The sequence below is a fragment of the Canis lupus genome, chromosome 23 (assembly GCF_011100685.1).
Source record: "Canis lupus familiaris isolate Mischka breed German Shepherd chromosome 23, alternate assembly UU_Cfam_GSD_1.0, whole genome shotgun sequence".
Taxonomy (NCBI): Eukaryota; Metazoa; Chordata; class Mammalia; order Carnivora; family Canidae; genus Canis; species Canis lupus.
In genome coordinates this window covers 7876031-7901475 of record NC_049244.1, presented here as the reverse complement: position 1 = coordinate 7901475, position 25445 = coordinate 7876031, and the positions used below count along the sequence as shown (strand labels likewise).

Here is a 25445-nt window from a genome sequence, read left to right as displayed (position 1 = left end):
CGCTCAGTGGGGAATTGCTTGAGATTCTCTCTTCTTCCTCTCCCTCATGCACAAGCTCTCTCTCTCAAACAAATGAATAAATCTTAAAAAAATAAATTTGGTGACTATACTTCCAAATTATTTTCTTTGTATACATTCATATGTAAAAGTATGTATTTAACACAGAAGAGACTACAGTATACATACTCTTCTGTGATTTGCTTTTTTTTTTTTTTTTTAAGATTTTATTTATTTATTCATGAGAGACACAGAGAGAGAGAGAGGCACAGACACAGGGAGAAGCAGGCTCCATGCTGGGAGTCTGATGTGGGACTCGATCCTGGATCTCCAGAATTACACCCTGGGCCAAAGGCGGCACTAAAATACTGAGCCACCCAGGGCTGCCCTATGATTTGCTTTTTATAACCAATAATATTTCCCTAGCTCATTTCCATGTCAATGTCCTAAGTTTTGTAGCCATAAAAGTTAGTCTAGTGAATGTGACTAACATAATTACTTCCCTGTCCCATATTGAGTTTTCAGGTGTTTTCTGTTTGCTTGTTTGTTTTCTGCTGCTATAGATAACACTGTATTGAGTATTTTTGCATTTGTGAATTTATGGCAAATTCCTTTTTAAAAGTATTGTTAGATGAAACATACTCACATTTTGTTTGATATACACTATAAAACAGTCTTCCAGAAAGATGATATGAACTTCAACTCCCATCAATAGTTCTCATTTCCCTAAACCCTTCTAAACCCTGAGTTTTGTTGTGTTTAAAAATTTTACCCAATATCAAGAATGAAAAAGAGGAGAGCATTATGGATTCTATAGACATTAAAAAGAGGATAGTTTGAAAAACTTTGCTTTTGAAAATGTAGATGAGATGGACAAATTCCTAGGAAAAAGGAACATGCCAAAACTTATATGAGAAGAAATGGAATATCTGAATAGTCCTACATCTATTAAGTAAATTAAATCTACATTTAAAAACTTCCCCACAAAGGAACTCCAGGATTCCTTCCCCACAAAGGAACTCAAAGGGATTCACCTATGTATTCTACTCAATTATTTAAAGAAAAAATAACACTAACTTTACACAAATTCTTTCAGAGAAAGAATAAAGAGAATAAAATTGTCCAATTTTTTTTTTTGAGGCCAGTATAACCTTGATACCAAAACCTCACAAGGACACTGAAAGAAAAGAAAACCACAGGCCAATCTCTTTTGGACATGATGATAAAGTTACAGGCACTGTTAATACTATAGTGGTTTATTTCCCGTTATCTTCGTAACCGAGAAAAATTCTCAATTTTAGTTAAGGGTCAATGAAAATTAAGAAGTTATATTTTTCACTAACCAAGTTGCTGGATTCTCTGAATTCTATTCATGGGCCATTTGGGGATCTGTGGACTCCAGGTTAAAAATCCCTTCACTGAAAAACCAGTGCTGGAGGCAGCCCAGGTGACTAGGAAACCAGTGCTCTAGTCCAAATGTTGATCCCACCAGTTCAAAGACTTAATGAGCGCGCCTCTATGCGAGGGATGCCACAGGTCTTCAAACACTTTTTCAGTTGATTTCTTTTAAGATGACTCCTTTTGATTTTGCATTTCACACATTTCTTTGTTCTCCTTCCAATATGATTTTACTTTGCTTAATATAAAGGACTTGACTAAACATTTCAGTTCCTTTATTCTCAAAATAAATTCCCATGATAACGGGGTAGAATTGGCAAATCTAGCAAATCATCTCTTTGATGCTACCCAAGCTATTTGACTACACATTTGTAAATAGAACATTTTAAGCCAGCATAGACTTTTACAGCCAGCACTCTACACAAAGCCAACCTGACTCCAGACCAAGCACTCACAACACCCTTTGAAAGGTCACCTGAGAGAAACATAATAGGACTGGGGCGTGACCTGGCTCCAACCTGCATATCTGGCATAGCCTGAGTTAGCACTGAGATCACAGAATCCCCTCTGGAAAGCTCAAGTTTTTTTGGATATCTTCCTGAACACTCTCCTATTGGGAAAAGAACCAATTAAATTCATTAACTGCTTCTTTACCATTCTTTGGAATTGATCTCTATGTAAAGGGGGCAATAATTTTCTAAATTTATCTTAATACTCAACCAAACTCCAGGATTAACATTTTTAATTATGAAGTATTTAAGCATAAGAGAAGTACAAAGAATAAATATAACCAACAACTATATATTAGGCTACCCAACTACCCAGCTCTAGCACCTCTTAAAATCTTGCTGTATTTGTCTCAAGAAATAATTCATAGAATACAAAACATTCAGTATACACCTAAAATTACTTATATAGCCTTCCTTGATTTCATTCCTTTTCCTCCCTCTTGGGAAATAACCACTATTACGAATTTGCTCATCATTCCAAAAGGATGTTTCTGTAGTTTTATAATATATACATGTATCCATACACTATAAACTATTTTTGCATGTTTTCGAATTTCTGTATGGTATCACACTGTAGCTAGTAGTTCCACATTATGGAACTTGCTTTTTCATTCAATGTTACATTTTAAAATTTTAGCCATGTTAACAGGTGTGGCTCCTGTTTATTCCTTTTAATTGCCTTATATGATTTCACTGTTGGCTTCCTGGGGCATCTGGCTGGCTCAGTTGATACAGCATGTGACTCTTGATCTTCAAGTACAGAGTTCAAGCCCCATGTTGGGTATAGAGCTTATATAAAAAAATTGGCTTCCCTTTGTTTCTAGTAGTTTCTAGAAAATGAGCACCTCTTCATGGAGCCTGCTTCTCCCTCTGCCTGTGTCTCTGCCTCCCTCTCTCTCTCTCTGTGTGTGACTATCATAAAAAGAAAAAAAAATTAAAAAAAAAAAAAAAGAAAATGAGCACCTCTTAAGGGAGAACAAGGATTGTTACTTGTTCTGATGCTGCTAAGTTAAATCATCAGCAGGTGGAGGCAGCAATGTATTTCACTAGGTAGTTCTAAAGTATAATTAAGCCTTTTGCCTGGTCTGTGAAACAGCCAAATCTGATTCTCTGGCAATATCACAGAGCCTACAAAATCACTAAAATCTTTTGACAAACCCCTTTCTGTCTAAAACAGTTCACATGGATTCTGTGGTTTGCCCCTCAGAACTCTGACCAATACAATGAGATTCAAACATCTTTAAGAGCCTTTCTTAGCACTCTTTCTTTCCAAAACACCTCAAAACTCCACTTTTACCTAATTACACACCTAGAATGATAAGAGTGAAACCTATCACTTCTTTCAGAATTTTAGAGAGAAAAACTAGTAGATTCTTGGCCCTTACTTTAACTTCTCTCATTTCTTACTGTTCACAGTACACAAGTGAATATGAAGAGTGAAGAGTTAATAGTAAGACTTAAGGAAACAGAATTTGTTATATAAATAACAGAGCATGAATTGTAAGAAAATATGGCCTGTCAACTTGGGTGAGCCCTAGAACTTATCCTGTTAAATATGGTGCCTCTGGCAGAAGCAAGAAGCATCTTTTGGAAAAATATGGTTGCTGTTTTTCAGGATGTAAATTTTTTGAGCTTATGGTATTCTCCAAATATTACCTATGTTGTCTTTTAACAGAATCACACAGACTAGGTTTAACTTCTGGCTCCACTATTTGGTAGGTCTATATCTACATCATATAAGCAAGTTACTTAACCTCTCTGAAACTCTGTTTACACGGATATAAAATACAGATTATAATACCTACATCTAAAGGTTGTTCGAGGATGAAATGCATGTAAAGTACTTGGCATACAGTAGGCATAAAATAAATAATAGCTTCCATGGCACTTTGTATACCTTTTCTTAGAGCAATATGCTTGAACACCTCAAATATATGGGCAGGTCTCATTCATCTGTGCATCCAGGCACCTGGTATGTGTGAACAACTCATCATGAGTGATCAATAAATGTTTCTGAATAAAAGAATTAGAAATAATATGAATAGTAACAAGAAAAATGTTGATTAGACACGTACTTTGATATGCACTATATGTATACACACATATATTACACTGTTTAATCCTCATTATAATCCTATGAAGTATTAACTACTATAAAATCAAGGCTCAGAGAGATTAGGTAACTTGTCAAACTTCACACAACTCATAATGATGAAGCTGGAATTCAAACCGAAGCCTATGCCTTTGAATGTTACACTGTTTACTGCATCCTGCTCAGGCAGTACAAGGAGGTGTCAAGAGAAATTGATGCTTGAGCTGGATTTTAGAGGACTAAGAATCCATCAAGCACATAAGGGAAAAGTATCCCAGTAAGGTGAATCAGTACATGTACAATGGAGCAAAAAATCACAGCATGTATGGGCTTAGCAAGTAGCTCATTACAGTGTAGAAGAGGGGTCCCTAGATAGGACACTGTAAAGGCGGTCTAGGGTCAGTCCATGAAGGGGTTATAGGCTATGAAACATCATGTTCTTATCTTGGGGCCAATGGGGTATCACAGAGAAACAGCTTTAAGCAGGCAGTAGCATGATCAGAGCTGTGCTTTAGAAATTTACCTCAAGCAGCCTCACAGAGGAAGAACTGGTATGAGAGCCCAGATAGGGGGTAGAAAGATAGAAAAGGATTTTAGCCCTTTTCTTGAGTTATCCTATCTCTGAGACTCTGATCATCTCTATATCATTTTCTAAGTGGCATGTTAACATTAGTGGCCAACACAGCTGTGATCTCTATACAAACTGGGTCACACTTTCTGGTTGAAGACTTCGTTCTCTTTTTTTTTTTAAGATTTATTTATTTATTTATTTATTCATGAGAGACACAGAGAGAAAGAGGCAGAGACACAGGCAGAGGGAGAAACAGGCTCCATGCAGGGAGCCTGACGTGGGACTCAATCCTGGGACTCCAGGATCAGGCCCTGGGCTGAAGGCAGGTGCTAAACTACTGAGCCACCCAGGGATCCCTGAAGACTTCTTTCTTGGGAAAGTTTCACTTGTTTACTTACCTGGGGGTAAAAAAAGAAAAAAAAAAATGAGGGTACCCAGTGAATGAGCTCAATCTGCCCTTTTGTTTCAGGTAGTATAAGTACTTCTCCCTGGCTCCTCCATCACAAACATCTGTGGATAGCCTGAAAGGTATCCCTCACAGGCTCTAGAGCCCAGGCCCTTTCTTCAGAGCTGGGGCTTCAGTACATTTCTCTGTTCCAGTGCTATTCTACTCCTTTGTTCTCTCAGACTCCATCAAAATAGTTCCTATTTTTATACTATTGTATAACTATGGGAGACTATATTTTAAACGAAAATGCTTATTTATCTTATATTTTTGTATTAGCTTTTTGCAGAAGGATACTCAAGATTAGAAGAAATTCTCAGACCCAAATTTAAATCTGAAAAAAAAGAGAAAGATATACCATACAAAATCTGTTTCAGTAAGTTCCTAAAAAAAGATGGGAGGAAGTCATAGGTTTTGTCTTTCAGAGCCCCCCTCACTGCAAAATGCAGAGTAAATCTTCCCTGCCAGATTGTAAAATGTCTTGGTCTTCTCTTCTGCTTAAATCATGACCAAAAATTTACTTCTGAGGGATGGCTGGTACCATATTAAGCTTAACACCACTTCACAATAAAGAGGTGATCAAGACTTGAGGAGAATTCAGAATCCAGAAATAGTCCTACATATATGTAGTCAATTGATTTTTAATAAAGGTTCAAAGGCAATACAATAGAGAAAGGGTGGTCTTTTCAATAAATGAGGTGGTAACAACTGCAACATCCATATACAAACAAATCTCAAGTTTTGCCCTTTAGAAGACATCAACACCTCACACCCATAGGGTAATTGCTATAAAAGACCAAAAATAACAAGTGTTGGCAAGAATGTGGAAAATTTTGAATCCTCATATACCTGATAGGAATGTAAAATGGTATAGCTGCTATGGTATACTGTATCACTGGTCCTCAGAAAATTAAACATAGAATTACCATATGATGCAGAAATTCCACTTTTGGATATGTACCTACTCACAACGACTAAAAGATGGAAGCAACCTAGTGTCCACTGACAAATGAATAAGTAAGCAAAATGTGGTGGGGCACCTGGGTGGCTCAGTGGTTGAGCATCTGCTTTTGGCTCAGGTTGTGATCCCGGGGTCCTGGTATCGAAGACCCTGCAGGGAGCCTGCTTCTGCCTGTATCTCTGCCTCTCTCTGTGTCTCTCATGAATAAGCAAGTAAATAAATAAAATCTTTAAAAAATAAATAAAATGTGGTATGCTTTATATACTATATATACATAAATTTATACAATATGTATAACATATACAGTAGCTATAAAGCATATATACATACATATACAATACTGTTGACCCCTGAAAAACATAGGTTTTAACTGTATGAATCCACTTATACATGGATTTTTTTTACAGTAATGTAAGGGTACTTTGTCTTCTTTATGATTTTCTCAATATTTTCTCTAACCTACTTTATTGTAAGAATACAGTATATAACAAATATACAAAACATGTGTTGTCTGTTCATGTTATTAGTAAGCTTTCCTGTCAAGAGCAGGCTATTAGCAATTTAAGTTGTGAAGTCAAAAGTTATATGAGATTTTCAACTACTTCAGGAGGTCAGTGCCCTTAACCTCTGAATTATTCAAAGGTCAACTTGACTATATGTGATGGAATATTATACAGCCTTAAAAGGAAGGGAATTCTAACACATGCTACAACATAGATCAGCCTTGAGGACATTATAGTAAGAGAAACAAGGTGGCCATAAAAAGACAAATACTGCCTGACTCCACTTAGAAGAGGTACCCAGGATAGTCAAAATCAGAGACAGAAAGTAGAATGGTGGTTGCCAAGAACTAGGGAGAAGGGGAAAGGGGAGTTACTGTTTAATGGGTACAGAGTTTCAGTGTTGCAGGATGAAAAGAGTTCTGGAGGTGGATAGTGGCGATAGTTGCATAACAGTGTGAATATACTTAATACTACTGAATCGCACTCTTAAAAACGGTTAAGATGGTAACTTTTATGTTGTGTGTATTCCACAATTTTAAAAATTGGAAAATAAAAGATATTGCTAAGAGAATGAAAAGACAAACAAAGACTGAGAGAAAATACTTGGCAAAACATATTCAACAAAGAATGTATATCCAGAATATATGAAGAAACTTCTAACTCAATAAAAAGAAATGAAACCATCCACAGGGAGCCTGGATGGCTCAGTCAGTTAAGCATTCAACTCTAGATTTTGGCTCAGGTCAGGATCTCAAGTTCCTGGGATGGAGCCCTGGGCAGAGCCCCACATCAAACTCTATGCTCAGTGGGGCATCTGTTTGAGGTTTTTCTCTCTCCCTTTGCCTTTGCCCCTCCCTTCATTCACCTGTGTACTCTCGCTCTCAAATAAATAAATCTTAAAAAAAAAAAAGGAAATGAAACAATCCAATTTTCTAAAATTGGGCAACAATTTGAACCAACAACTTAGCACAGAATCTATTTACATGGCACACAAGCACATAAAAAGAATCAGAATCTCAGCACTACTGGTTGTTAGGGATGGCTACAATAAAAAACTGACAGTGCCAAGTGCCAACAAGGATGCAGAACAACTGGACTGTCATACACTGCTGATGGAAATGCAAAATGGTACTACCACTTTGGAAAATAAGTTTTTTATAAAGTACAACACACACTTTTAAACTGTTGTACTTCCATGCAAGTGAATGCTACCCAACAATAAATACAAACAAAGGAGGATACATGCAACCACCTGGATGAGTTTCAAAAGCATCAGGTTAAATGAAAAGCCAAACTCAAAAGGCTACATATTACACGATTCCATTTAGTATAATATGTCATTCCAGAAAAGGCAAAAAACAATAGGAGAGAGAACAGATCATTGTTGGCAGCTGAGCGTAGAGGGAGGATGGCTGCAATGGGGCCCAGGGAGGATTTTGAGACTGATGTTAATATTCTCTGCCTTGACTGTGGAGGTGGTTGTATAGCTGCCTGAGTTTGTCAACATTCACAGAAATTTGTAACCTTGGGTTACATGAAAAAGACTGATTTTTATTGTATGCAAATTTGCCTCAGTATAAAAGCAAACTAAAAAACATTTCAAAAAGAAGTCAGCCCTATGGCAGTGACATAGAGTAAACTGTGGAGCAGAAAAATTACTGCTCGCCAATAACTGTTTAAACATCTGACAGTTAATAAGCCATAAGCTACTCAAATTGCACACTTATTTGATGACGGCTATGAAATATGTTTGTTCTAACCAAAACCAAAATGAATGTGTTGAGCTGTTTCCTCAACAAGAAGAAAGAAAATATGGCTCTTACTGAAGTCTACGGAATTAAGGTCAATGGTTTCTGACTTGAACATAAGTGAGCCAAATCCTTAGAACAAATTTAATGATATTCTAAGCATGGTAGCTGAGTCTTGATCAGAATGCAGAAGATATTCTATACAACGTAAAGTACAGTATACATTCCTATTGGAACACTGACTTCTCTCTGGTACTTTCAAGCCATGTTAACAAGGTGGTGCAGTCTGTACTTCAAGATACCCTGAAATGTTTAAATGTTAAATACTAATTATGAAAAATAAGAATAGTATCAGTCATCAAATGTTAAGCCACTTCTCTTCAGTTTTTAAAATGCTTTAAGTACCAGGATCTAAAAACATTTTGGCAAATAGCCTTAATACAAATAATCACAAAGAAACCTTTCAGTTTTTAACTTGAAGCAGCTACTCAGAATCAAAATGAGCTATTACTTAGGTGATTACATAATCCTTAGCATCCATAAAGACCACTGTTTATTATGCCCTGGTTTCAGAGAACTATGCCACTAGTGTTTTCCGTCCTGATCCCAAATACAAAAATGTCCACATCCCAACCCAGTGCTACAAACAGTTCCTAAGCCTTTGCCCCATTATGTGATGTTATTTCAGAGCCATAAAGGCAAATATTTGTTTATTTTTATTTTAAATACAGCATAGAATATGCATCATCACTTTTTTGAAAATAGGAAAATATATATTAAAATATTAAAGGGAAGAAAACTATTTCAAGAAAGCAGATTTTAAAAAGAAAGGCCACTAAAAATACTGAATGTTGGGGTGCCTGGGTGGCTCAGTGGGTTAAGTGTCTGCCTCAGGTTATGAGCCCAAGTTCCTGGGATCAAATTCCGCATTGGTCTCCCTGTTCAGCAGGGAGTCTGCTTCTCCCCATTCCTCTAAGCACCCTTCCCCTCCCACTGCTCATGCTCTCTAATAAATAAATTAAATCTTAAAAAAAAATGAAAATACTGAATGTTAAATGCCTAATAAATCAAGATTTAAGATCTGGAAAATAAGTTAAAAGGTATATATCATATCTTTAATATCACTCAAGAGACTCCTTACATTCCCTGACCTTGGCACCCAAACAGTACTGACAGAGCAAGTGAAAAACATGTATATTAAAAATATATATGTATATTTAAATCTAGAATCATTGGTGGCCAGAGTATTTCCTGACTTCTGCCAATTCCTAGCTGAAAAGACCCAGTAAACCCACTGGCACTGTCACGTATCCCACTTCCTCTGCCCACAACATCACTAAAAGAGAAAAAGGCTTTTACCTCACTTCTGGGTATATATCCAAAGGAAACAAAATCACCATCTCAAAGAGACATCTGTCCCAGTCTCATGTTGATTGCAGCATTATTCACGATAGCCAAGACATGGAAACAACCTAAGAATCCATCAATAGAGGAATGGATAAAGATGTGGTATATGCCTATACAATGGAAGGTTATACAGCTATAAAAAAAGAAGGAAATCCTTCCCTTTGTAACAACATGGATGGACTTTGAGGGCATTAGCTAAGTGAAATAAGTCAGACAGACAAAGATAAATCCTGGATGATCTCACTCATATGAGGAATCCAAAAAAAAAAAAAAAAAAACCAAATTCATAGAAAAGGTAATCAGATTTGTGGTTGCCAGACACAAGGAGTCGGGGAGGGGGACTGGGTGAAGGTGATCATAAGGAACAAGCTTGTAAACTCCCAGTTACGAGATAAATAAGCACTGGAGATATATCATACAACACGATGACTATAGTTAACACTGCCGTACGGTATATTTCAAAGTTGCTAAAAGAGTAAATCCTAAAAGCTCTTATAAGAAAAAAAGGAAGTTTTCTGTTTTGTAACTACACAAGGTGAAGGATGTCACCTAAACTTATTATAGTAATCATTTCACAGTAGGTATGTACCTAAGTCATCATGCCACATAACTTAAGCTCAAATAGTATCAGATGTCAATTATATCTCAATAAAAAAATTGGAAGGTAGATAAGTAGATAAGTAAATACATACCTACCTACCTACCTCAGAATTAAACTTGAGGCTCAGTGGTCCCTCCTGAAAACCCAGTCCTGCCATTACAAGTGGGGCTACTCTCCAACCTGGACAGGCCAGTCAAGTGCACTGTAGTGCAAGTTTCTAAAGCCCTAAAACCTTCTTCCAGAGCAGCCTAGACTGAAAGCAGACTTTTCCAGTCACTGGCCAGCAAGCCATGTCCAGTGGTCATGAGTGCTAAATCCAGAGATACACTCCTTTGTGTTTAACCTATGAAGACATTTCTATATATTTAAATTGATGCTTTCTTGCTTGAAAAATAGTCAAAGCTATGAGTTTGAACATGCTTGCCAATCAAACAGAATATTAGATTAAAAATATATTTAAATCAGGATACTATGAACTCTGATCTAAAATTCTGGTGTTAAGACCAAAACTTATGAATGCATCTTTTTAAGATTATTTAAACAACAGTTGTCACTGAAGCCCTACTGATCTAACCTTGATTTCATACTGAATTCATTACTATGTCTCTTTTTTAGGGGACAATCAAGATTCTCAAAGCACTAACTCACTTTGACTTTTACATTACACAATGTTGAAATAAGCCTTTAAAATGACAACTTTCCAACTGCAGTCTTCCTTAAAATACTAATTTGGATTAGTCTAAAAGCTAATCAGGGGACTTCTGCTTCCAGGTACATGGAGTAGACATATTTTCTTCTTATTCTTTCCAAATATAACTAAAAACCCTGGACACTGTTTACAAAATAAACAACAGAAGACTCTGAAAGGTGGAAAGAAGATAGACCAGCTAGAGACTCTGAGACTTGAAATGACATTGCAGTGATGTTTTCTTTTTTCTAACAGCCCAGACTTAGCTGAAGAAGCTGGATAAAGCTAACACCAACAGTTGTAGGCAAGAGTTCCCTCAAAAGACTATTCTTTTTTTTTTAAGATTTTTATTTATTTATTCATGAGAGACAGAGAGAGAGAGGCAGAGACACAGGCAGACGGAGAAGCAGGCTCCATGCAGCGAGCCTGATGTAGGACTCAATCCCGGGTCTTCAGGATCATGCCTTGGGCCCAAGGCAGGCACTAAACCGCTGAGCCACCCAGGGATCCCCAAAAGACTATTCTTTATAACCAAAGGATTGGAAAAGGGACAGCTTAGCAAGACAGAAAACTTTCAGATAATACTGCTCTACTGTAGCCAACTCCCCCCCCCACCACACACACACACACACACACACACACACACACACACACAAATTGTAGTCCCAACCTCACCCGTGCCAGTAAAATCTCATGGGTACCAAGAATTCCACCCTCATTAGGGTGTAAGGAGGCTGGGGTAGTGTCAGAGAAGGCCAAGTAGGGAGCAGGGACTTTAATCCCTGACCACTGGTAAAGAGCCCCAGCCCCCCTCCACCATCCTGCCTCCCAGAGGTGTCAGTGGAGACCACGTGGCCAGCTTGGACTTCCATCCCTACCTAGCAATACAGTACTCTTCGTCTCCCACTGGAGTGGTCAGAGGAGGCAAAGGAAGAGTCGGGGCTTTCCCATTACCCGGTGTTAATGAGACCACTCCCACTGCAGTTCAGTGGAGACCAGGTAGAAGCCAAAACTCCCTCCCTGCCCAGCAGGGTGTCAAAAGAGGCCAAGCAGAGATCCTGGACTTCTGTATCTATCTGGCATAATGAGACAGTACTCTTCCCTCTCTGCTGGAGCGGCTCAGAGAAAATCAAATAAAACAGAAGGTTTAAATAAGATCCAGAGTCTCATAACATAGTATGAAAATGTCCAGGTTTCAACTGTAATTCACTTATTAAACCAAGAACCAGAAATTCTCAAATTGAATGAAAAAGGACAATCAATAGATGCCAACACCAAGATGACAGATGTTTTACTTATCTGATAAAGATTTTAAAGCAGCTATTATAAAAGCAATTATAAACACTTTAAAACAAGTGAGGAAAATAGAAAGTCTCAGCAAAAAAAAAAAAAAAAAAAAAAAAAAAAAAAGAAAGCCTCAGCAAAGAAATACAATACATAAAGAAAAACTAAATGGAAGATTTAGAACTAAAAAATACAAAACTGAAATAGAAGTTCAGGGGATGAAAAAAAAAAAAAGTTCAGGGGATGAAAGATACATAGTAGCATGGAGGGAACCAGGAACAAACCAATGAACTTAAAGGCAGGACAAACAATAGAGATTATCCAATCTGGATTAATAGAAAAGAAAAAAGATAGCATTGATAAATCCGTGGACTATAGCAAAGGATTTAATATTTGTGTCATCAGAGTCCCAGAAGGAGAAGAGAAACAACAATGCTGAAAAAGTATTTCAGGAAATAATGACTGAAAACATCCCAAATTTGGCAAGAGACATGCTCTACAAATTCAATGAACTGAGTAAATTCCAAGCAGGATAAATCCAAAGAAACCCACACCAAGACATGTCATAACGAAACTTCTGAAGACTAAAGATGACACAGCCACTTTGGAAGACAGTTTGGCAGTTTCTTACAAAACTAAAAATATTCTTACTCTACTACACAGCAATGGTACCCCATGCTGTTTATCCAAATGAGTTGAAAAGTTGTGTCTCCAGGAAAACCTGCACCTAGATGTTTATAGCACTTTATTTGCAACTGTTAAAACCTGGAAGTAACGGAGATGTCCTTTAGTAGGCAAATGGACAAACTATGGTGTATCTGTACAATGGAATATTATTCTGCACTAGAAAGAAACGAGCTATGAAAAGCCATGGAGGAAGTTTAAATGCATATTGCTAAGTGAAAGAAGCCAATCTGAAAAGGCTACATACTATATGATTCCAACTATGTAACATTCTGTTAAAGGCAAAACTATGGAAACACTAAAAAGATCAGTAGTTGCCAGGGGTTGCAAGAAGGGAGGAATGAATAAATAGGACACGGAGGATTATTAGGGCAGTGAAGTTATTCTGTATGATATTCTAACGGTGGATACATGCCATTACACATTCGTCAAAACTCACAGAATGTAAAACACCAGGAATGAGCCATAATGGAAACTGTGGACTTGGGGTGATAACAATTGTGTCAGTGCAGATTCATAGATTATAGTAAATGTACCACTCTGGTGCAGGGTACTGATAGTGGGGGAAGGCTGTACCTGTATGGGGTCAGCGTTGTATGGGAACTCTAATTTCTACTCAATTTTGCTGTGAGCCTAAAACTGCTCTAAAAAATAGCCTATTTTTTAAAAAATACATTGAGCAGAGTGAAAATGTCACATCAGAATTCGTGGGACATTGCAAAAGTAGTGTTAAGACAAAAATTTGTAGCACTACAAATGTATACATTAGAAAGTCTCAAATCAATAATCTAAGCTCTCCTCCAAGAACTAAGAAAAAGAGCAAAATAAACCCAAATCGAGCAGAAGGAAGGAAATAATAAAGAACAGAAATCACTGAAGTTGAGGGTGCCTGGCTAGCTCAGTTGGTTAAGCATCTGCCTTTGGCTCAGATCATGATCTCAGGGTCCTGGGGCTGAGCCTCCCATTGGGCTCCTTGCTCAGTGGGGAGTCTGCTTCTCCTTCTTTCTCTCCCCCTCCCCTGCTCATGCTCTCTCTCAAATACATAAAGTCTTAAAAAAAAATTACTGAAGTTGAAGACATGAAAGCAATAGAGAAAATTAATGCATCAAAGAGCTGGTTCTTTATAAAGATCAAGAAAATTGAGAAACCTCTAGCAAGAACAAAAATTAACAATATCAAGAATGAAATATAATGTATCATTTCAAACCCTACAGGCATCAAACAGATAATATGGGAATAATACTATGAACAAATCTACATATAAATTTGACAACTTACATGAAATGGATTAAATCTTTAAAAAAAAACACCTATAACTTAGCCAATATGAACAAGATAATTTGAATCGCTCTATAACTATTAAGGAAATTGAATTTGTAGTTAAAAATTCCCCCCAAAAGAAATCTTCAGACCCAGATGATTTCACTAGAAAATTAACACCTATTTTGCATAATCTCTTCCAAAAAAAAAGAGAGAACATTTCCCAATTTATCTTGTGAGGCTGATGCCAAACCAGATTAAAGACAATGCAAAAAAAAGAAAACTATAGAACAATATCACTCATGTGAATATAGATATAAAAATCCTTAACAACATATTAACAAATAGAATTCATCAATATAAAAAAGAATTATATACCTCAGAAAACCATGCAGTTTATTTTAGGGATGGAAGGCTGGTTCAATATTCAAAAATCCGTCAATATAATCTACCACATTAGCAGACTAAAAGACAAAAACTCACATGATCATATCAGTTGATGCACAAAAGTACATGACAAAATAACAACATCCACTCTTGGTAAAAGCTTTCAGAAAAAATAGAATACAGGGAAACTTCTTTAAACTGATAAAGATTTTCTACAAAAAATCTGTAGCTGGGGCACCTGAGTGGCTCAGTGATTGAGTGTCTGCCTTTAGCTCAGATAGTAGTGATCCCGGGGTCCTGGGATGGAGTCCCACATTGGGCTCTCTACAGGGATCCTGATTCTCCCTCTGCCTCTGTCTCTGCCTCTCTCTGTGTTTCTCATGAATAAATAAATAAATATGAAAAAAGGGGGGAAAAGAAAAACAACAGAACTAGAACAGCTACAATAACTTTTGAAAGAGAACAAAAATTGGAGGAATCAGTCTATCCGATTTCAAGACTTAATACATAGCTACGGAAATCAAGACTGCACAGTATAGGCAGAGGTCGCAAAATAAAGAACCCAGAAAGAAACCTATACAAACGTGCTAAACTGATTCTTGACAGAGATGCAAAAGAAATTCAAAAGAGGAAGGACAGACTTTCCAACAAATGTGGCTGAAGTAATTAGAGTCAGAGGCAAAAAACTGAACCTAAGTTTCTTACCTTACAAAAAAAATTTTAACTCAGAATGGACTTTTTTTTTTTGCATCAGTGAAAATTCTTGCATATATACCTTTTGATGACGTATGAGGACATTTCTCTAGGAGAAAAACCCTGAAATAGAACTATACTTGAAGGAATCACCTATAGTGTTGATGGGCTGAACCAACACCTGTTCCCTTCCATGTTTAATCATCTCCTGCCTCCCACAACAAAGGCTGGAAAAGCTGGAAACTCACTTTGTTGCAGCTAGGGGTGGCCATGTGACCCAGTTCTAGCTAGGTAAACATCAGCAAAAGTTTGCTGAGCAGTTCCTAGGAATGTTTTTTGCTTTCCAGTAAAAGGGGTAGGCACGACTGGCACTGTCTCTTTTTTCTGCCCTGAAGGCGGCAGTGGTGTTTGGAGGGGAGGGGTGGCAGCCTTGTTACAACATGAAGGAAAGCCGAGAGGGTCATGGTGAGGTCAGTCCTGCTATCAATGAATTGCTGAAGGAAAATCAGCAGAAGCTTACCTCCAGACTATTTGTTGTTACATGAGAAAAAACTCCTATTGGTTTAAGCCATAGTATAAGCCTGGTTTTCTTTTACTTGCAGCCAAATAGGTTCCTAAACAATTCAGTACTAAATTACTCTCTAAAAAGTCTGTGTTTATTTTATTCTCTAACAAAAGTCTGTAAGAGTGTCCATTTCCCAAAACTTTTATTTACTTTGAATGTTGTCAGTCATTTAAATGTTTAAACAAGCTGATGTATGCAACTATTTCACACGAAGTAGAGGATCATTTCCTACATTTATTGAACCGATTTCCTCTTCTATAACTTCTATAATTCCTTGTTCCTATCTCCCTTGTCCACTCTTCTAGTGGATCTTCTTACTAATTTATAAGAGTAAATTTCTTGAAAGCAAAGCACACTTAGCTGAACTTACCGGGAAATCTGTCTCTGCATCTTTATACTAGCAACCAAATCAAACACAATTAAGAAATACATCTTCCCTGACAGGCCAGGCTGACAGTGACAATCATGACAGTCATCTCTAAGTAGTGCACCACCATGTGGCAATGCGACAAGAAGTAATTCAACTCATGCAAAACACCATAGCCCAAGCTTATTGGTACTTTTTTTTTTTAAACAAATCTACACTTAAAAGAAATGTTTACAGAGTAGTGGCACACCAGGCAGAGTCCTTAATGTACATCATCTCATTTAACCCTCATATCAATTTGGGGAATATAAATAATAGTGAAAGGGAATATAAAGGAAGGGAGAAGAAATGTGTGGGAAATATCAGAAAGGGAGACAGAACATAAAGACTCCTAACTCTGGGAAACGATCTAGGGGTGGTGAGAGGGGAGGAGGGCGGGGGGTGGGGGTGAATGGGTGACGGGCACTGAGGGGGATGCTTGGCGGGATGAGCACTGGGTGTTATTCTGTATGTTGGTAAATTGAACACCAATAAAAAATTAATTTATTAAAAAAAAACAAATCCAAGAGCAGTATTTTTATTTGTTTCACAAAATAACTGATTAAAGTAATCATTCAAAACCAATAGTTTCTTTTCTACCACAAAAAGGTACAACATTCCAGGACCCATAAATAAAAACAAAAAGATTAAATGTTTACCTTAAATTTAACTATGTAAAATACATTGTGCCTATCTAAATATAGATCAACGCGCTTAAGCTAGAAACATTGCTGAACCTGTTTAGTGGTTAAGGAATCTGAAGAAGCTGTTCCAAAGTTTGGCTCTCAAGTTTTTTGCCACATTGTAATTGACCTTTTTTTTTTTCCTATTTTTTAAAATGAAAAACTGAATTGAGCACTATAATAATGCTTCAGCAAGAGGAACCTACTAGCTAGCCACTCCATCCGAGAGCAGCAAGTATTCGTCTGATCAGTTAACAATCTGCCAACCTGACACTAGAAAATAAACAAAATAAGCTGTTAAAGATAATAAAAGGTCGTCATGAAAAGCAATGTGAAGAGGTTGAATAGAACAAGCATTTGAGTATTGAGTATTTGTACATGGTTTGGATTTTGGTTTGATTGACTCTACTTTAAAAAGTCTAGCAGCTAGAGGAACAGAGAAAGTTGGGGAGGATCCTACTCCTTGACTCAGGCCGGGGGCAGCAGGAGGGCTGAAACCCTGACAAATATTTCCTTGCTTTATGCCGCACCTCTCCTCACATGAGCTCTCGATTCTCTCTCTGGCAAAGCACCACACAAAGCGCTCAATCCGGAGTGTGGGAGAGCACAGACATCAAACCACCTTAGTGCCTCCCACTAAACCTTCCTCAAGAGGACACACCCAGCCCAGTGCTTGCAGGCCAGGGCCCCAAGAACTGACAGCTCCCAATGGCAGGAAGGCCAGGCTACCTATGTGTTGCCCACTTGGGCCCCAGGGAGGCATAAGAGATTCACCTGAAGCACCTTTTTTTTTTGCATAATTTTTTAGCAGTTTTAAGGCACAGGAAAATGTCTGGGGGAGTTTGGTTTCTAATTCTACATAAAAGAAAACAAGTCTGCAGACACATAATGTTTACAGTCTACAAAAGTGCAAATGGGATGATAAAACCCCAATCTGACGGTACCTCTCACAGTTTCTTGCATTTTCCAATGGGCTTGCCTAGTAGTCCCTGCTTAGAAAGAGAGGGTCTTTTCTCCCACTCTACCCCCACCCCCTTCCTCAGAAAGGCTGCACACCTCACCCCTCTGGCCCAGCAAGGATAACACATGGAAAGAAATGTGATTCTTTGCCAAAGTTGGCTGTGGCCAGACGAGGCTGGATGAGGGGAGGGTGCCCTGGTGGGCTGCCCCGGACATCAGTCTAGGTGTTTGTGGGGCACACATAAAGAGAGGGAGGCAAGGCTTTAGTCACCGGAACAGACCAAGCCAGATTCTTTGGCCCTTCAAAACGTCAGGACAACTGACTAGAAGGGCATATGAGAAAGGGGTATATCAAGTCTCAGAGAGGAGCAGAGACACAAAGAAAAAGAACAAGAAACAGAAGAGGGTGATGCAGTCAAATATGCTAAAATCAAACCATGCACTGCAGCACAGAGGGAAGAGACACACCTGGCACCCTAAGGGCTCCCTGAGTGCCTGTTAGAGGCGGGCCCTAAAAGACTTGCAGGCACTCCCACCAGGCTGGTGTCATTGAGACAGTACAGTCCAAAAGGGGGTAGGCTTAGGTACTGCCCATCCCCCCTTTCCTCCCCCCAGCACTTGCACCACCAACTAAACACCCAGGCACACAGCCTCGATGGTGCACACATACATATGACACAGGCAGGCACACAGGCTTCAGTCCATGGACACAACGTATTCAGCCTGCCAGCCGGGTAGTGTAGGCACACGATGCACACACACAAACTCCCGTCAGGAGGGAACACACAAACCTTTCTGCAGGCTCACGCTCATGCAGATACACACATACCTACCCCACAGCCTCTTAGCTACATGCAAAACCTCTACAAAAGGTACATACAAAAACTCATGGCCTGGCAGAAAAACATGCACTCATAACCTCTCTGGTAGGTGCACACACACCCTCACAATCTCACTTGGCGTGTGCACACACACGCAAGTGCACACACACTCAGAATCCACCAGGCACACACTCACCACCTGTCAGGTGCTTAGCATACTCAGCACCTCTCTGGGAGACGCACACCCCCCTTAACGACCTCTCAGTCTCATGCACACACAGCACCTACCAGGGCGCACACACACGCTCACAACTTCTCCGGCGGCCGAGCGCCAACCCAAACTCGCAGGCCGTCAGGGTCACCGCCGCCAGGTCCCAGCCCGGCCCGGCCCGCGGGCGCACCCCTCCCCCAGGCCCGTGCGGGCGCGCGAAGGCCAACTCCAGCGGCGGCGCGGGGAGTGCGCCGCGCCCGCCCCCGCCCCCGCCCCCGCGCCCGCCCCCGCTCACCTTTCTCGCTGGCGCCCCGCGCGCGGCCCTCGTCCTCCTTGGGGTTGGTCACCTGGGTGATGATGGCCGGGCCGTCCATGGGTGCGCGGCGCGGCGGCCGCCCGCGGGCCCGGCCCCCCGCAAGCCAGGCGCGCGGGGGCGCGGCGCGGGGGGCGCGCGGGGCCGCGGGCCGGGGGGGCGCTCGCCGCCGCCGCCGCCGCCGCCGCCGCCGCCGCCGCCGCCGCCTGGGCGCGCCCGCCGCCCGGCCCCGCGCTCAGGGAGAGGCGGCCCGGGCCCGCGCCCCAGCTCCCTCCGCCGCCGCCGCTGGGCTGGAGCGGCCGCCGCCTCGTCACCATGAACCCCGGAGCCGCGCCCGGGAGAGCCGCGCACGGAGAGGCGGAGCGGGAGGCCGGGCGCCGCGGGAAGCGGGAGCGGCCGAGGGGGAAGGAGAAGGAGCGAGCGCCGAGCGAGGGCGGGAGGGCGGGCGGGAAGGAGGGAGGGAGCGAGGGGAAGGAGGAGGGCGGGCGGGTGGGTGTGTCCCGGCCCGGGGACCGGCCTCCGCCGCCGCCGCCCGCCAGCCCCGGGGGGGGGAGGGTGCGCGGGGAGACGGAGGGGCGAGCGGGGCCGCGAGGAGCGCGCGTGCGGGGGCGCGGGGGAGGCTCGGGCGGACGAGCGGGGCGCAGGAGGCCGGGAGGGCTCGGGCCGCGGATGCCGGGGGCGCGGGCGGGGGCGGGGCGGGGCAGAGGCGGGGGGCGGAGTCTGGCGGGCGCGGGGCCGAGCGGGGCCGAGCGGGGGCCCGCGGGCGTGCAGGCGGGGTTCGGAGGCCCGAGGAGGGTCGCTCGGCCGCGGGGGTGGGCTTGGGCGCCGAGACAGGAGGTGGCCCCGCGAGGGGGCCTGGGGGGGATGCCGGGACCGAGCAGCCGCGGACGGAGGCGGTCGGGCGGAGCGGGCCTCGGGCACCCGTGCGGGGCGGCGGGCGGCCGGAGGGGGCGGCGCGGTCGGGGCTGGGGCTTCGCGTCCGCCGTGGGCCCGAGAGCCTGCGAGCCGGGCGGCGGGGCCTCGAGGACCACCCTGCTGGCACGTGGGGTGTCGGCGTCCAGGGGGCCTGAGCAACGGGCATTTCCGGTGCTCCGCAGCCGGGGTGGGGGTGGGGGTGGGGGCGGGGGCGGGGGCGGGCGGGGCTGGGCAGGGGCCGGGCTGCTGAAGGACCGCCAGCCGCGGGCAGGCCCGGAGCGACGGCCAGAGCGCGTGCATGACGGGAAAGGGCCCCTCGCTCAGCCTGGGAGGGTCGGAGCCCTCGCGCGCTCGCGCCGCGGCGTTCCAACTTGGAAGCTCCAGCGACCGCCCTGGACGCCAGGGGGCGGGGCGGGGGCGGGGCCGCGGGGCCGGGGCGGGGCGGGGCGGGGCCGGGGCAGCACTCGCGCGCGCTCTCCACCGATTAGACGGGTTGGCGAGGCTGAGGGGGCGGGCTGCCTCCTGGAGCGCGCCGGCTCCCTGCGCGGGGTTGCGCGCGCACTTCGGGTCTCGTAGGCACGTTCAGCCCCGAGGAGACTTAGGTGATCTAGTCGGTCCCTTCTCGCGCCTTCAAGTCTCCTGGAGCCCGGAGCCGGTTGTAGCTAGGTCGCGTGCTCAACCGGGAGAACCGGCGAACCTCTCCAAAGTTTAAAGTACAATCCCGGAGAAGCCCTCAGGCCGGGGGCAGCCCGCAGACCTCACCTGTTTCCGCGCCAGGTGGAGCGCAGGGAGGGTCCCGCTGCGGGAGACAGCCCAGGGACCGACCGGGCTCCCGAGGCCAAGCAGGTGGGAACTGCTACAAATAGACTCGGGCAGGCCCCACCGCCCGCAAACCCAAGGCCTCAGGTGACATCCTGGCTCTGTGCGTGTGGTTGGGTCCTAGTGCCAGGTGACTGGATGTGTGTTCATGCTTGAGTACCTGCTCTTCTAACGGCACCTTTGGGACCCCCAGTGATTGCCTGAGGTGGCCGAGACGTGAAGATTTAAGTGAAGTGCCCTTCTGGTTAGGAAGGCAAGCCCTAGAGTATGTGGCCCAGGCTCTAGGAGATGCTCTAACCCTCCCAAGTGCAGACCAGACTAGGGCCCCAGCGCCTCCAGGACTACACTTGTCCCTACTTCTAATGATCTTCACATTTGTTAGGAGGGCATGGCCAGCTCAGGGCCTGGTAAACTAAAATGTCCTCTGGATTCAACTTTTTGAAAACTACAGAATTCTAAGGGGTCAGAGGGACCTTCCAGAGAAAGCTGTGCAGTGAGACATGGTTCTCTTACAGTTCTTAGTATATAACCACACAAATTAGTATCCCCGCTGCTTCCTTGATGCGGCATCCCATTAGCCAGGGCAAGGTGATGAGAGCATTTGGACCCTGACCCACATGCTTGAGGTCTTGATAACTTTTAGGTGGGGGACTTTCCAGAGGTTCTGCTCACTTAGCTGAGGCTGGGAAGGAGCTCAGAACTCAGGCACAAGGCCAAAGAAGATAACTTTCATACACAGAGCCTTTCCTGTCTGGTCCTCCCTGAAAGAATGACTCCGTAGGACCCTCCAGTAACAAATTTCTCTTGCCTGCATCCTTCACTGTCCTCAGCTTCCTCCTGAAATGACCTCTAAAAAAAGAAAAAATTACCTTACTCAAGTTTTTGTCTCAAGCTCAGGTAAAGCAGCTTGCTATGTTTTAAGTCCTCCTTACCCTCCATATTTTGTTCATTTAAAGTTTCAGCTTATTTATTTTATAAATATTCATAGAAATAAAGAGAAAAAACCACCACAGCCCTATTAGTTGATCCTTAAATCAATCTATTTTTCTCTATTTCTCTCTGTCCTTGCCAATATGTTAACATAATTCTATGTAGCTATAAAAATATCATGGTTAAGGGCCGCCTGTGTGGCTCAGTCCACTAAGCATCTGCCTTTGGCTCAGGTCATGATCCCAAGGTGGTGGGATATAGCGCCCCCTGCTCAGCAGGGAGCCTGCTTCTCCCTCTCTGCCTCTCCCCCTGTTTATGTTCTGTCTCTCTGTCAAATAAAATCGTTTTAAAAATGTATCATGGTTAAAATTATAAAGTGAGCATTTTTCCATGCGGTAACATAATCATTTATAACTCCCATAATAAATGATTGCATAATACCTCACTGAATGAGCCTTAGATAAGGTAGTATCTTGGCTTGCTTGATAAAGCAATTCAAGAATTGCTGTTGGTTTAACTGGTTAGTAATGAGAAGAAAATACATTTATCTCAGTCTTTACACCATATCAAGATCGATCAAATAATTAAATATAAAAATTCATAAGTAAATATAAGAAAATAAATATAGGTAAATGTTTTTCATATATCAGTTGGGAAAAGGCTAAGTGTGACAAAAATTACAAAGAAATACAGTTATTACAAAGGTTAAGATTGATAAATTTGGCTACATTTGTTCTTTCAACAAATATATTTTAAAGATTTGAGGGAGAGTGACAGAATGAGTAGGGGGGAGGAGCAGAGGGAGAAGCAGACTCCCTGTGGAGCAGGTCTACAGAGGACTCCATCCCAGGCCCCTGGGATCATGACCTGAGCCCAAGGCAGATGCTTGACCTACTGAGCCACCCACATGCCCTCAACAAATATTTATTGAGTGCTCACTATGTGTCAAGTTCTGTTTTAGACAGGATCTCAAGAGTTTTCTGAAATGAGGATTAAGGAAGTGGGCTGTCATACTCTCACATGCCAGTTAGAGCTATGGACTGTCTCTGGGAGTAGGGGGGCTTAAAGCCTTCATGTACGTTAGGCTCTTGAGGAATGGGAGCGAAACAGACCCAGTGATCTGAGGACAGGTGTCAGCCATTGGAGGTCAAAGCACATCAAGTCCCAGAGAGGGATGCCCAGGTCAATAAATCACCGCTGTAAACAGTAAAAGGGATCTAAGGGATCTGAACAAAGCACCAAAATGTTTGAGTCACGATTCCCAAACTATTATCATGCAGTGTCGTTATACCATAATGCACTATTTAATGTTTTAACTTCTTTTTTTATTCAAATAGAAAATTAGTGGATAACATTAAAAAAAAAAAAAGACAAATGGAGATTGTAGGAAGAATAACAACCCTAAAAAAAGAAGAGTTGCCCAGAGTAGGGGGGTAGAGACCGTTATATGAAGGGCAGGGGACATAGCCCTAGAGTTGGCAAGCGTGGCTCCATGAGGCCAAGGACAGGAGTAGGTAGGAAGATGAAGGGTATGTGTGAGGGCAGCCTCGCCTGGAGTCTAAGGGGTAGAGCTCCAGTGTGGAGGGGACAATTGGACCAGAAGGTGGGGCAAACGGTCAAGAATGCTCTTGGAGTGAGGGAGAGGCTGCCCTTGACAAAGGAACAGTGGATATGGAATGGGCAACTAAGGAGGCAGAGCAGAATGAGTGTCCCAGGTAGAGGGAACAAGAGCATGATTTCCAGCTTAGAGGCCAGGGAGAGCAGGCTCGGGAAAGAGTCCACAGTGGTTAGAGTTGAAGATCTCTGGTGATGTGTAAGGCTCATCAAGCAGAGGCTTGTGACTCAGGAAAGGTATTGAGGATTTCTGTACTCTGGGGGCAGTGGGAGTGACATATTCAGATACATGTTTAGTAAGTTCCTACTGACTAGCAGATTGGGTCAGAGGCAGTGCAAGGGACAAGGAAACCCATGGAATGTGTCGCATTAATCCAGAAAGGAGATGATGGTGATGCTCTCTGGACTGGCCATTCCCAGCCTGGCTGGCCCCGTTCTCCATCTTTGAATCTCTGCCCTCCAGGCTCTGTCCTTGGTCAGCTTTCTCTTTTCTCTGCAGGCATCTCAGTCTTGTGTTTTGTGTCTTGTTACTTAGTTTCTATCTCCGTGCCAGCGTTCTTGGTCTTTCTCTAATTCTACCTGCATGTGCTTCTGACTCAGGGCAGCAAGTCTTACTGGGAAAGGAGTGGAAGTAGAATCTGGGCTGGGGGCACCTGGGGAGATCAGTGGTTGAGTGTCTGCCTTGGGCTCAGGGCATGATCCTAGGGTCTTGGGATCAAGTAAGTCCCTCATCGGGCTCCCTGCAGGGAGACTGCTTCTCAATCTGCCTATGTCTCTGCCTCTCTCTGTGTGTCTTTCATGAATAAATAAATAAATAATCTTTTAAAAAAAGAATCTGAGCAGAGATTCCTGATGGTCAGTCAAGTGGATACAAACCTGAGCCCGCCTACAAGTCTCTCTCTTGGGGTCACCTTGGGACCTAGATGAGTTTCCTCTGGGTAAGAGTTCTCTTTTACAGCGGATGGAGCCAGAGTTTTATCAGATCCCAAAAGGGCCTGCTCTAGCTGGGCAGGATAGGCCATACCCACAGAGGTCCTTTATATATTCTCCAGGTGTATATTTGGGTACCTTCAGTATGCCCGGCTTGGGTCAAATGCAGGAGACATAGTGCCCACAAGGGGCTCATAGCCTGATGGATGAGGTAGAGGAATAATCAGAGGGTGGCACAGAGTATAACTGGTTTATTCTCCTGGCAGTCCAGGAGTCCCTACAGAGGATATGATGCTAGCAAAATCATTTTCTGAGTCACAGTCTCCCAGGTAAGAGACTTTTCCAGCCACAGAGAAGACTCCATTCTGAGGAGCAGTATAACATCATGATGGAGGAAAAGATTGGAATTTTGAAAGCCAGGTTGAGTTTGGCCTTTAACCTGTGAGTAATCTGGAGCCTTCCTGAGCAAGGAACAGGCACCATTCAAGAAACTTGTTCAGATCTGTGAGTAGAGTGAAAAACAATTCGAACCAGGCTAAGCAACAACGAAGCTCATGTAACTAAACCAGGGTTACGTGTCTGGGCTGCAGTAGTCTGGGAACAGCACTCCTGACTCAAGGCTGTGGAGCTCCCTACAGGGAGGGTATGAATTTCCTATGACCTGGAGGATCAAGGTGTAGTTAGGGAAGCCAGAGGTCTTCCTTATGCCCAAGACAGCCTGTCTTGTCTTTCCCACGCAGGTTGCCCAGGACATCATTCCTTAAGGGCTCCACAAAAGTGCATCCTTTTACCTTCAACACCCATGTACCCACAACATCCTAATTCTTCCTTTCCAAGACCCCTTCCCCCATTATACATGGATTCCTCCAACCGAATGCCTATTTCCACTAACACTTGGGGCATCCGGGCCATCTTTGTTTGCCTTCTGCGGTCATCCCCAGGGACGTTTTCCATCTGTCCCTATGTGGGACCTGTGCAAAGCATCCTTCCCACTGACTCACAGTTCTCTGCCAAGAAGGCCGCCCCCTGATGAGCCAGAGGTCCAGTAGG

At 43.0% G+C, this 25445-nt stretch overlaps 2 protein-coding genes across 3 annotated transcripts in view; one reads left to right on the top strand and one right to left on the bottom strand.

The window, feature by feature from the left end:
• CTDSPL (CTD small phosphatase like) overlaps window positions 1–19294 on the bottom strand; it is a 115293-nt gene extending 95999 nt beyond the window's left edge. For both annotated transcript variants that reach the window (XM_038570411.1, XM_038570412.1), the window contains exon 1: window positions 19170–19294. In XM_038570411.1, the coding sequence (XP_038426339.1) occupies window positions 19170–19248 (79 nt within the window). In that variant the 5' untranslated portion in view covers window positions 19249–19294. The remainder of the gene's footprint in view (window positions 1–19169) is intronic.
• Window positions 19295–19502: 208 nt separating this feature from the next.
• Window positions 19503–20257, top strand: LOC119877449 (glycine-rich protein DOT1-like). The gene is made up of 2 exons (XM_038571342.1): window positions 19503–19628; window positions 19727–20257. Exons 1-2 carry the CDS (start codon window positions 19503–19505, stop codon window positions 20255–20257), a joined length of 657 nt encoding a protein of 218 aa, XP_038427270.1.
• The last annotated feature ends 5188 nt before the right edge of the window (window positions 20258–25445 follow it).